This window comes from Cryptomeria japonica, chromosome 4 (genome assembly GCF_030272615.1).
Source record: "Cryptomeria japonica chromosome 4, Sugi_1.0, whole genome shotgun sequence".
Lineage (NCBI taxonomy): Eukaryota > Viridiplantae > Streptophyta > Pinopsida > Cupressales > Cupressaceae > Cryptomeria > Cryptomeria japonica.
The window spans coordinates 250,535,795-250,550,076 of record NC_081408.1 but is presented as its reverse complement, the minus strand read 5'-3'; the positions used below and the strand labels follow the sequence as shown (position 1 = coordinate 250,550,076).

The 14,282-nt window shown below is 37.7% G+C and overlaps 1 protein-coding gene across 7 annotated transcripts in view; it reads left to right on the top strand.

The window, feature by feature from the left end:
- Nucleotides 1-7,960, top strand: part of LOC131065538 (negative regulator of systemic acquired resistance SNI1) — a 175,869-nt gene extending 167,909 nt beyond the window's left edge. For all 7 annotated transcript variants that reach the window (XM_059219776.1, XM_058000063.2, XM_058000064.2 and 4 more), the window contains one exon: nt 7,639-7,960. In XM_059219776.1, coding sequence (XP_059075759.1) covers nt 7,639-7,702 — 64 coding nt within the window. In that variant the 3' untranslated portion in view covers nt 7,703-7,960. The remainder of the gene's footprint in view (nt 1-7,638) is intronic.
- Nucleotides 7,961-14,282: the final 6,322 nt, after the last annotated feature.

Sequence of the window (14,282 nt, the reverse complement as noted above, 5' to 3'; positions counted from 1 at the left end):
TCAGTTCCAATCATTACTTTTGAGTGAAGGTTGTGCATCTGGAACATTGCAAGGAATGAAGAAATTTGAGGAATTAATATGGGTCGAACTCTCTTCAATGTGAGTTGCCATGCTTCTTGTAGAGCCCTTTCCAGTTTGCATAATGCTTACACATTATAGAGAATCTAGAGATTGAAAAATAAAGAAACCTGCACAACATAGTTTTATAAAAGAAAACAGAAAACTGAAACCAAAATTAAAAACCTGAGCAAATACTATTTAAATCACACTTCAACGGTTGACAAATCCTTTCAATCAGCCAACAATCACTTACAAATTTCTGAAAACAAAAATGACAACAAAAGTCGTTTTTTTTCGCTAGCTACGTTTCTCTATCTGACTTGCAAGTCCAAGCAAGCTTCCTTGTTGATTTGCCAAGTAACCATGAGTTTTTCCAGCTGACCTGGCTCACAAGTTGTGGCAAAGTACTCACTGATTAGGGCTTTCACAAGTACTCACCAAGTCTTAGAGCATTGTAGCAATGAATTTTGACACAGCAGATCACTTCTTATAAATTTGCACTGTTATAGGCACTGGAATGGTGAGTTATAGGGAGAAGTACAAAGTAGTTGTCTTATTTAATCTTTAAAATGACTTGAAAAGTTCATTTGAGGTAGGCGATTTCTCCTTTTTGTCCAATGAGCAATGTAATTCTGTTATAGAGGTGACCTATTGTTGATGGTGTTTTTACACATTATGCAACACATATAAAATACTAAGTATTCTATCCTCTCTTGAATAAAGACTCCCAAATGCTAAGCTGCATGATCAAGTGGGACAACTCCAAGGTTCTCGAATGTCAAGTCTTGACGTGCTCTTGGATAGACTTAGTTGTATATGATGTGAGCTGGGATCACAAGGTGGACTTACGTTGAACTTTGAATGTGCTTGAACCGCTTGAATGCTTTGAATGTCGCTAGAACGTAGGAATTTCACTTGATTGAAAAAAAGGAAAAAGGATAAGGGTTTAGAAGGCTATTCTAACTCTAAGAATGTAAGAGCAATGGGCAATCTTTGGTGGAATTCAACTAAGTCTTGCTTCAACATGCAATGAACATCTCCACAAGGCTGGTGCAATCTCCTAGGGATAGCTTTATGATTTTCAAATCACCACTACAAGCATAGACACCATCAAGTTGACGCCTGTCAATGAAGGAATGATAATTGAAGTTAAGCTTTAGCTAAATGATTCCAGTTAATCATGCAAAACACTTTACCATCGGCAAAGTGTTAGTAGTATGGATATACGAATTTCACCATTGATCATACACTAAGTCTTCCATTCATCTAAACAACATGAAAATCAAATTGAGAAGTAGAGACCATGCAAATTGTTGAATCAACACAAAATTCACCATTTCTTCAATGAAGTTTACATGCCTTTTGCAACAATGTCTTGGCAACAATCTTTGCCTTCTCTTCCTACTCTACTCTAATTATTTTCTACTCTACTACTTTCTTGAACTTTTTCTATTAACTATTCTTTGCTATTAACTTTACAAATGAAGAAGTGAGGCCTTTTATAGTGCTCTCATTACAATTCCATGGTTCAGATCAATTCACAATCAATGGTCAAGATCGAAAGATAGAAACCCTAATTAGGGTTTGTTACACCCACGACAAAGCATTTAATGCTTGACCAATGATAAATTTACAATCGTTGGGACACGTCTTTCTTAGAAAATTCAACCAATAGATGGTGACGGTAGGTACTTCGAACTTTGTGCCCATGTGGTAGTTATCTTCTTTTGATAGATGAGCTAGGTACATTGAATCTTGACGCCTTCTCATGAAATAATGTGACTGGATAAATGATGACTAGGCACCACCTCAGCTTGCTCAATCTTTGTAACTCATCACTAGTTGTATTTGAATGAGGCATATCTCTTGATACTTCAACATTATCCAAGCTCTTGATGTGTTGATGGCTTTGCTCAAATTGATCTTCTAACTATGATTAACTCTTTTGAAATATCTCTTGTCTTGCATTCTTAAGCTTTCATTTGGCTATATTGGCAATGATTCTTGGATTTCCGAAGGAAATTCAAGATTGTGAAAATTTCATCCTTGAATGCTTGATGTTGATAGTTGCTCCTCATGTTGATTACTTGCATCAGACCCTGTCATTGCCTTGGATGGATCTTGTCTTTGCCTTGGATGCATTGTTCTTGTTAATGATGTAGCATCAGGAGTTATCCTTCTGATCAACTGAGATCAAATATGTGAATGGCCTATTGGCCTTACATATTTGATAATTCGATCTTCAGATTATGCATATATATATATATATATCTGATTTCTAATCGTACTTGTCTAATCAATGATTGTCAATATCGGTTAATGTATAATTGTTACACTAATGTATTATTGTTCACCTCTAATTGGTTGTTAGTTATGCATAACTGATTGTAATTGATTCGGTTTGTGTATAAACTCAATTCAATTATGAATTGGTTTTGGCTGTGACTCTCAGAAAAAGTCACGACTTCCAAAGAAGTAAATCGTTATCATACATAAGTATGATATGAGTTACATCGCAAGGTTAAGGTGAATAAGATTAAAAGAACGTAGAAACATTATAGGAGGAATAGATACATGGCAATTCGTACTCTCCTCATAAAGATCGAACATTGTTATTATGTGCAGATCAGACTAACCTCAGATCAGATTTCATTGAACCAGTTCATGAACAATTCTGTACAAAGAAGTTGATCATCTTCTTCAGTCAGGCACACATATGTAAAGATTGACCTCCATATATATTGCAGATCGTAATCAATCATCTTCAGCGAATTCATTCCTTTGAAGGGTGAATACATTACTTGACTGATCAACCTCATCATTAATAGGTTAGAGACCAATATTCATTGATGATTGTGATCAAATCATAAATCAAAATTTGAATTTATCTGCCCATTATAATCTGATCTAAAATCAACAGTTCTTGTGTTGGGCGGGCCTTGTTCATGTCTTGGATGGACCTCGTTCTAGCCTAGAATGGATCCTGTCTCCTTCATCCTGTAAGATTTGTTCAAATTAGTTTCACGATTTGACATTTGCTTGCAAACAACTTAACGGCCTAAGTTAGGATGCGTAACCCTAGGATGAATATCTAACCCTTAATATGAAAATGATCATCTATGAAAATAATCAGTCCTTACAAATGCCTAAAGAAATGATCAAAATGCATTCAAGGAACCAAAACTTAGTAAATAAAGGTCAAATTGATCATAAATAAGGTCTGATCCAATCTCAGTTTGAAGAGATATACTGCATTTCAGCCCTGTGATATAACATGAACAAACTGAGACTCCGATTTTGTTGTCTTTTGACAAGATTGTTGCTCTAAATGAGTGCGGCAAGTTGTTGATGTAGGCATTGAATTTTGTTTCCAGAATTCACTGTAGATCATCTTGCGGATACTTAAAGGAGGCAACGTCGCTGTCAAATGATAAGAATCGCAGTTTGGGAGAAGTCAATTGCCACTATGGGTGATCAAGTTTGAATCCTTGAATGTCTTTGCCTCCGTCCTAACCAAAACCGCCTTCGATCAGACCTGACTTCGTTGGTGTTTGAAGCAAACAAAATTGTTATCTCCTTGGACAAAATTGCTGGTCACACCTAATATCCTCACCGTATTTCTGCATCAAAATCATTCTGGTAATGAAGTAATTCGCTGTGATTGTCTTATTCAGACTCAGAATGCTGTCCAAAATCTGAATCACCCTTCCTTAACAAAATCGTGTGAAAGAGAACTCAATTTCGCCCAAGGTAACTTTGGCTCCTTTTAATAATCGCTGTGACCACACTTGATTTGAACCTGGGCTGGGTAATGACCGAATAGAAACTGTACCTGACCAAATGTAAATCGCTGATTCTAAAATCAGAATCGCCCTTCCTTTATGAACTTGCCAAAATTATTGGCTTTCAAACATAAATCGCTGTCCAAAATCGCTGGTCCAATTCGCTGATCAAGTTCGCCAATGAGGGTCTCCAATTGATCTTCCGATATGAATCGTTGCATCCAAAATGGGAATCGCCTTAATATTTTATCGGAACCACATCATTGTCACATAACTGATCAAAGCACATTGCTGTTTAAACTACTTTGCAAATGACTTTGCCGTGGCTGGTGCGTGGTTGAATTGGGCTGATACTAAAATCAGAAAATTGCCACCTTGATTTAGAAATTCGATTCACTCCTTGTCGCCGCTGAGAGTGACTGTGATTTGATGGTCTGCTCAATTGATAATCTGGAATCACTGTCTTAGTGAAATCAACTGCAATATCAATGTTGTATTGATCAAATGAAATGATCGATACAACTCATAATCACCTGAAAACATAATACCTCATCACAGATCTCTTAGTGATTATAATTAAATGCTTGGCAATTAGAATTGGTCTCACCCATTTAATATCACATAGTTATCATTTTCACTTTTAAACTGAAAGCATCTTATTACAAAATCGTGGCATCTTGGAAGAACAAATTTGTTTCATTTTGCCTCTTTATTTTAGATACCTCTCAACGATTTACAAAGGCAAAATATCATTTATTAAATGTGTGGCAATTGATTTCAATGAAAGGCTTCGACCTTTTGCAACTTAATTCATTAAATGAACAGCCTTGGAACCCCTTTTGTAAAAGCAATCCACACACATTAAATGCCATCTAATCATCACGAATCACGCCACGCATTAAGTAAACTCATCAAACCAATACTACGCCTTGTATGTGCATCATCATCTTCGTTCATCGCACGCATTGAATGACTTGCATTGAGTAGGCTTCAAACATTCACCACCTTTCATCATGTACTTGTTCATTGAAATCGATCATTTGATTGGTCATCAAAGTCAAAGGACGGGTACTTCAGTCAAAGGACGAGGTATTTGGTAAGCAAATCCTGTGAACTAGTCTCAAACGTGTAGCTTCCTACCTTGAATGTCCAGCCTTGGACATACTGTTTGGAGAAGGATGGGGGGTTTGTTCAAAGGACGGGGTTCTTGGCTAGAATGCCTCAACCTTTTCCATGCCTTAGCCAAATTTTTTGATTTTTCAATTTTGAAGGTGACTTGATTTGATTAATTCTTGACCAGTTACACTTCTTCAAATGAAAGGCAAACAGCTAAAAGACTCAAAAACTAGCCTAGAAAGCAGAAAAAAGTGGGGGTCCCCATTTGCAATGGGGTAATGTGTGAAAACGTCACAACACCTATGAATCACAAATTTTATGTTTGTGCAGGCTGTATACCTTCCATATTTGGATTTAGCATGAAATTTCCTCCCTTATGGATTGCACCTAGTACCAAGAGAATTCACAAAATGAAGCTCCCACATTTGGAAGGGTGGAACTTTTGGCTTGTAACCGTGAAATGATTGCAATTTGTTCCATGTAAAGAGCATTATAAAATGTCTTGGTAATCCTTTTACATGGTGCTGATCAATAGGTTAGAGTTGTTGCACCGTTATGAAACTCAATGATTTTACTTAATTTTTTCTCATTTGTCATTAAAGTAATCATCACTTGTGTGTCAATCCAATTCAATTCATGGTCTTCCCAATCAGTTTGTGAAGGTTGTCATGTCATGGTCTTTATTCTTTGACCAGTGACTTTTGCATGATGATAGTAATTGTCAAAAGTCTGACAAAGAATAGTGATGCTGTTCAAGATGGTAACAGGTGGGTGGCTAAGTTTGTGATTTTCTCCTCCTTGGGTTAAGTCATCCAAAGTTTCACTTAAGTCACGGCGAACTGCTAATCTGGGGAGAAATTTCCACTTGGCAAAGTTGGTTCAAGTGAAGAGAAGCATTGCCCAAAAGTCCAGGTGCACTTATTCAATGGTTCAATGAACTTCAACCATCCTAACTCTCTGCCAGAACTTGAAAAAGAAGTGGTAACATCAAGGACAAATTCTGCTCCAAATTCTGATTTTGGCTCAAGTCATATAAAGCTTTGCCTGCAAGTTAAGTGATGGCATTAGTAACATAAAACTCTGCCTAAATATATGTGCATGCCAAACAGAAAAGAGCCATGTTATAGTTATCCAGAAATAGTGGCGTTGTTGACTTTCCCCATCCAAAATCCTACCACATCAGCAATAAAGACATAAGCATGCGTTTACAGTGGTTGAATCAATATGAACTTCTACCAAGTCAAGCGGAAAGTGGCAGTAAGTGATTTTTCCATCATCTGGCAGCAATGCATATAAAATTTGCCTAAATTTTAAGTGTGAAAATTAGCTAAGGCAATGGATATTCTGCCCAGATATGATAAGAAATGGATAACTTGATTTAAGACACTCCTTTCTATGGTTTTGCCACATGAATTCTCTGCCAAAGGTGGCTAAGGCTGATATAACCATGTTTTAGAAGCTAAGTTACCGATTTGGGTACAGATACGGGTACGGATTTGCAGATTCGACAATTTTTTTTTTTCTTGGGTACGGGTACATCCGTACACACACACACACACATATATATTTTAAAATGTATACATATATTATATATATGTTCAAACATCAAAATTATATATATGTTTTGATGCATTTCATGCATCATAAGGGGCAATAAAATTAATCATGATAGCAGCGGCAGTAGTATAACAGCAATAAATATATCATGACCAGATTCATAGCTAATGATATAAGTTATATAACAGATGACAATAACTTGAATTTTTGATTTCATTGTTCAAAAGCCTCAAACTTCAAAATTTTCGATCTGGTATTAGAGTTGGTTATTATATCTGTTGCGAAAGATATTAAAAGTGCATTGGCCATGGTCTGGTACAGTGTGTTATTGTGGGAAAAGTGCAGACAAATATTTTTTCTTTTTGACTCTTTCTACACGCACATTCCAAAATAAATTTGACTCTTTCTACACACACATATAGTAATATATATTGCCATCCCTGAAACAGGTTCCCTGCCGTCCTGCCATCCCCGTCCCTGAAATGCCGTGGAACATACCAGATAATTTGTCAAAAATAGATTTATTCATGAAATTCTTTATGAAGTAATCAACTTAGCCTCTTAGATATATAATACATTAGCTGCTGGATACACTAAAAATTTACAGAATGGATGTTTCCCATTCTCAAAATATTGTTCAACAGACAGTTAGAGGAAAAAAATCTTTCAGGGTATTTAGGATATCGATTTCTATGTGCATTCCTGTTCTTTGTATGCTTGGTATGCTGTAACTACTATAGTTAAAATTGTGGATCTCAAACCTGTCCTTTCACAAATACCGTGCTCACACAATTTATAATTAATTGTGTCAGCCTTGTGTGGCAATGCAATACCTTCTCCAGATGCTTTGTGTTCACTATAAATTTATAGGTTAACTGCATATACTATTATACTATTACAATCACATTTTTAGTTGAGTTTAGATAATTTATTACATATATGGATGAATGAATGATTAGATGTTTGAAATAGAGGATTTGATATGAATTTTTGATTTCAATGTTCGACATTGCTCTAGGTATTCATTTTCTAGCAAAAATTTTATGTGCCTTGAAGAGATGATTAATGCATGTCAAAAGTGGAGTAGCTCAGCATTTCTAACAAATATCTTTTATATGTGAAGGGAACTAGAACTTGTTGCAGGAGGAAGAGAGGCCTTGTTTACTGCAGCAACCATTATGTCATGAGTAACATATTAATTTTCTTTTTAGATTGCAGTAAGTGAAACCTTATTCACATAATTTGAGGAAGTCCTTCCTGATTTTGTATATATTGTATAATGTTAAAGAAATCGCAACACGGTGTCTCGTATACAACATATGATTATTCGATTCAATGAAGTCCAATTTTCATTCTAGCAAACTAAAAGTCTTTCAATGAGGTGCAAATTTGATTTTTGTTTATAACTGAGGAAATAAAACGATTAAAGAAATTGTTTTAGCTTATCTATTTATGATTCATTGATTGCAAGAAAAACAATTTTATTAGTTTTTTCTAGTTGTTAAACTACATAGGATGGAAATGACTAAATTTCAATTCGTGCGTGTTCAAGCAACTTCTGCATATAACATCTATCATCCCACAATACGTGCATTTGCAGAACCAGGCCATTTACAATCATGGTTATTGCATTTAGCATTTGCTTTGATTCAAAAATAAAGCACAACATGTACTTTAATGTTTTGAATTATGAATACTGTTTATTCGTCAATAGAAAACTTTCAGTTCAAAATAGCGAACTCTCTTTTATTCAGGAGCTGTGTACGTGCATTTTTTTCATATTTTCTCCCCTATTTTACATAGGAGGGAGACAAAACCTATTATTATACATCACAACTATACGATGTTGCCATTTTTAATTGTTAGCAATTTTCAAATTGTAATCAACTGCTTCCTCCTATTTCCACACAATCTAAGTGTGTGGAGGTATCCATAGGATTTGAATTGGGGACCTCTCTAGCACTAGCATATTAGCAATGCACTGTAGGCCTGAAAACAGCAAACAAGAACAATTTGTAATATTATTTGATGCAGACAAATAAGAGAAAAAATCAATGTGGTTGACATTTTTCCTTTAAACATTAGTGTAAGTGGCAAGCTAAATGGGTGACCTATTGAGAAGTCCCCATGTGTCCCTATGAGCATCACCTAGATGTAGTGAGTGATAAGTGCTATTCATTCTCATGAGAAATGGGTTCATGCGAATCACTAATGAAATATGGGTTAATGAGTTTGACTCAAATCACACAATTGAATCTTGATCTAAAATATTATAGTTTGATACATTGTGGAAAATGCTTCCTACTCATCAACTAATTAGTTAAAGGGGCCTTATAATGAATGATTCATAAGGCATTACACATGCCAAAGGTTTTGCAAATGGGGTAGCAAGCCAAGTGGGTTTGATCTTGGAGAAAACTTCATGCTTATGTGTGCTTAATTTGAAGTAGTTTTGGGATGGGTGACTTCCTAGGAAGTCCCGATGATTCACCTGTATGAGTATAACCTAGATGCAAGAGGTGCCAAGTAGACCATTTGTCCTCATAACATATGGGTTCATGTGAACCACTACTTATGAACTATGGGTCAATTAGGTTGACTCAAAAACTACACAATTCAACCTTGATATAGAATATCATGAGTTAAATAGACAAATTAGATTGGTGTATGGAGATACTTCTATGCACTCAGCTTCCTTTCAATTGGTATCAGAGCTTACCCAACTTTGGTTGTATTTGTAATAGGCTACTCAGTTTGTGGCAGATTTTTTTCCTGTCAGACTGCCGGTATTTCATCAAACAATCAGTAGTTTTCTAGAAATATCTGAACTGGGTTTTATCTGTGGTTTAGCTAATACCTGGTGCATTTTTGTGTGTTTGGATTCCTTCTTAAAATTACCAGCATACAAGAGGAGTGCAAAAATTCATGACATCTTAATTATTTCAAGCACCAAACTGAAACCATTTAATGAACATTTAACACTGTATTTTCTCACAGATTTAGCTATACTTTCACAGCGGAGCATACAAATGATTTTGAAGTGATTTTCAATGTTTTGGAAATCTAATGTCAAGGTTATAGGTTTCAAAACATTCGAACCTGGTTTAATATCTCTGCAATTGCACTAGCTGTTTATGGCATTGCCTGATAACTCCTACAGCAACCTGCCTCGATCTCCACTTCCATTCAATGAATAAGTTAGTGTTTGAGCTTCAGCTTGCAGCGTCTCCAATCTCTTATGCAGCGTCTCCAATCTCTTATCCAGTGTTTGCAATTGATATCTGAAAGTTCTGTTTGGCAGATACTGCTGTTTGTACCTTCCTTAATGGCGGCGTCTGTAACATAAACACTCAGTGCGATTTGACCACACTACAGCTTGGTTCCCAGTTCCCTAGATAATCACGCCAGAGTGCATTTCGTGGCCTTCAATCTGATTCAGAAGCAGCTAAACACTACGGGTACAGCGTATTGAGGATTCCCGGTGCGTATTTGTTAGGAGAGTTGCGTTTGATACTGAGAACGATAGTGGTATTTCTCCTTCAAACCCATTATCTGCACCTATCTCCAGCTCTGCTATATTCTCTTTCCAATCGCTATGTTCTTCTGTTTGCAGGCTCACTGTGTTGGAGTATGGGATACCCACTCTGATTGCTGCAACTACGCCATGTTGGCTTGTGACACTGCTACGCTACTCTTGGCTCTCCAATAACAATTCGATACAAACCCATACCAAAGATATTAAGTTGTGGAAGGAAACAGATGTTCATCAATCATGCATATCAAACTTACCCAGTCATACGTTTCTCTGAAAGTTGCCAGTCCAATCTTCAACCTAGATCATATTTTCCAGATTTGGTCTTTCACAACGTGGAAAATGCTGCCAATGAGGATGACATCCCCAAAAGCCAAAATGATTTCCAGATTTCTCCAAAAACTCAGTTTCACCATTACCAAGAACACAATTTCCAAGATGAGTTTCCAGCGTTAAATGGTCCTATTTATCATTTCTTTTTGGCACACATCCCAAAGCACTATCAATGTGGGATAAATAAGAAATAGAATAAAATAACATTAACCCCTTATGTCTCCACAAAGAAGGGGTACTTCAAATATTTCTTTTTAAACATTAGCTTCAGTATTTAATAACCCCTTATAATTAATTCCTTCATGAAAAATGTAGTCCAGGGGAAAGAATAAATGCACGAAAATGATGTTGACCAAAATTGCACCAAAAATTTCTTGACACTCTGCCCGAGCTAACTTACTATAAATAGTAAGTTCTTGGAAACTCTAACAAATCAACTCCGTTTGGCCCGAAACTAAATTTGCATGGGCCAAATCCATCATAGATCCCTGCAAAGTCTTGGTTAGCCCTCGAGACCATAGCAAAAAGGGCTAATGACAAATCACCAGATAACTGCTAAAAAGGGGACATTACAGTCCGCCCCCCTTGAAATTGCTTGTCCTCAAGCAATCTCAGCTCTGGATGCTATAAGACCTGCTCACCCTCCCGAGTAGCATCCTCTCCCAGCAAGTTCCTCCAATTCAAATACTCCCCGATGACCTGTCTCCGCAAGGTGCGCTCCCTAGTCTCCAAAATAGCCTCAGTAATCAAAATAAGTTTCCCCTCATCATCAAGAGGAGGTAACTCTGCTAAAGGTACTACATTATGACCCAACGCCTTCTTGAGGCGTGACACATGAAAAACATTGTGTACCTTACTTCTGTCGGCAACTCAAGCTCATAAGCCACCTCTCCAACCCTCCTGATAATTTTGAATGGGCCGTAATAATGTGGCTTCAACTTCTCTGCACCACTCCTTTTGAGAGTGGATTGTCGGTAGCGCTGCAACATGAGATAAACCATGTCACCCACCTCAAAAGATCTCTCTACTCTATGCTGATCTGTATATTGTTTCTGCTGATTTTGAGCCTTCTGTATGTTTTCCTTCAGCGATCTCATGATATCCTAGCTCTCCTGTAAGAGATCCTTAGCCTTAGGTACTCGGCTGTCTTCAAAAAGCAAATCCAAGAAGCTCAGAGCCTCATAACCATAAAGGGTGACATCTGAATGGACATATGATAAGTTTTGTTATAACAATACTCTCCTAAACGCAACCACTTCACCCATGCCTTCTGCTGCCCTGCGATATAATTGTGGAGGTATCCTTCCACCCACTTATCCACAATCTTTGACTGACTGTCTATCTGCGGGTGATAATTGGTGCTCGGAGAAGCTCCGTCCCACACAACCTGAAGAGCTCTTGCCAAAAATTACTCATGAACTTGCTGTCCCTTTCACTCACAATGCTCCGTGGCAATCTGTGCAACCTGAATACCTCTCTGAAAAAAAATTCCGTCATCTACATTGTTGTATAGGTGGATGAAATAGCGAATAAATGGGCAAACTTCGTCAACCGATCCACCACAACATATATACAATCCCTGCCTTGGACCTTAGGTAGGCCCGTAATGAAATCCATCGACACACTATCCCACTTCCTCTTAGGAATGGGTAGGGGCTGCAATAAAGCACCAAGGAAAGAGTGCTCATGCTTATTCTGCTGACACATTGGACACTTTCTCACATATTGTAATACCTCTGACTTGAGCCCTTTCCAAGTAAAGCACTCTCTCACCTGCCTGTAGGTTTTGAAATACCCTGGATGTCCTGCTAATGGTGAGTCATGGAAGGCTCTCAAAATCTTTTGCTTCATAGCATATCTTGACACTAAATAAATCCTCTCCTTGTAAATGATCAAATCAATGATCAAATCATTTTCCACTGTATACCTGTCATCCTGGATAGTGCCATCAACGATACCAATAGCCCACTTGTCTTTCGCGTACTTTGTTGAAATCAATTCCCTACAGTCATCCTCCAACACTCCCAATGCACACAAATGTGGTCTCCTGGATAAGGCATCAACAACTATATTTTTCTTGCCTTTGATGAAAACTATATCAAAGTCATAAGCCTGCAATTTGCTGACCCATTTCTATTGCCTGTCATTCAGATCCTTTTGCCCACGAAAATGCCTCAAATTGTTATGATTTGTCTTAATGGTAAACTTATTGCCCACCAGATACTGTCTGAATTTCGCCAAGGCGTGAATAATCACTAACATTTCCTTATCATATATACTGTAACTCTTCTAAAGCCCCCTCAATTTCCTGCTCTCAAAAGCGATGCGGTGTTTATCTTGCATCAATACCGCACCAAGGCCTTCACCAGAGGCATCACAATGCAACTCAAAAGGCCTACTAAAATCTGGAATGGCCAACACTGGACTTGTGCTCATCAATTCCTTGAACCTGTCAAAACACTGCTGAGATTTGTCTGACCACTCAAAAGCATCTTTCCTAGTCAAATCGGTAAGGGGTGCAACAGTTTGAGAAAAACTCCTCACAAAGCGGCGGTAGAATCCACACAACCCAAGGAATCCCTTCAATTGAGAAACATTCTTCGGTGGCGGCCAATCCATAATAGCCTTGATCTTATCTGGATCCACATGAACACCCTCAGCATTGATGATGTGCCCCAAGTACAACAACTCTGTCATCCCAAAAGCACATTTAGACATCTTTGCATACAGGGACTCACGCTCAAGAATACTCAACACAATATCTATGTGTTTCAAATGCTCCTCCCAAGTCTTATTATAAATCAGTATGTCATCAAAGAATATCAAAACAAACCTCCTCAACTGATCTCTGAATAACCTGTTCATACAGGACTGGAAGGTAGCTGGCGCATTAGTCAAGCCAAAGGGCATGACTAAAAACTCGAAGTGTCCATAATGACACTTGAAAGCTATCTTCTCCACATCATCCTCCCTGACCCGAATCTGATGATAGCCAGATCTCAAATCTATTTTGGAGAAGTAACAAGCACCATGCCACTCATCTATGAGTTCATCAATACGGGGAATTGGATATCTGTTTTTTATCCTTTTTTTGTTCAACTCCCTATAATCAATACACATCTTGAAAGTACTGTCCTTCTTTTTGACCAACACCACTGAAGAAGCAAACAGACTCTTACTAGGCCTGATGTGCCCCATCTCGAGAAGCTCTTTGATAGCCTTCTCAATCTCATCCTTATACCGTTTTGGATGTCTGTAGGGTGTAGTGATAATAGGTTTTGCTCCCTCCTCAATTCTATAACATGCTCAATTCCCCTGTCAGGAGGTCTACTCGGAGGTATATCACCAAACACTTTGGACTGTTTGGTCAACAGTGTTTGAACCTGTGGTGGATAATTCTGCTTCTGCTGTCCTGTTCCCTCTGGCATCACTAAAATCTCAGCTCCCCACTGCACTTGGTCATGATGAATCAACCTCTCCATTCGTCTAAGTGATATTGTTCTAAGACCACCATCTGACAACCCACGAAGTACCACTTTCCTGCCCTGATGCTCAAATCTCATTTCAACTTTCTCCAAATTTAATGTAAACTCAACCAGAGAGGTCATCCAAGTCATGCCTGGTATGACATCATAATCTCCCATGTCTACAATATAAAAATCATCAACCAATTCATAATCTCCAATCCTCATGTGCAAATTAGTAATTTTCAGCGTGCATAGGATTTTATGCCCACTAGCCACTATAACTCTGAATCCATCATGCTCCTTTGTCTGTAATCCCTGCTTTGCCACAACTTGAGCATCAATAAAATTGTGCGTAGCACCAGTGTCAATCAAAGGTATCACTTGCTGCCCCTGAATCATACCACGCACCTTAAAAGTAATAGATTTCTAAGTGCC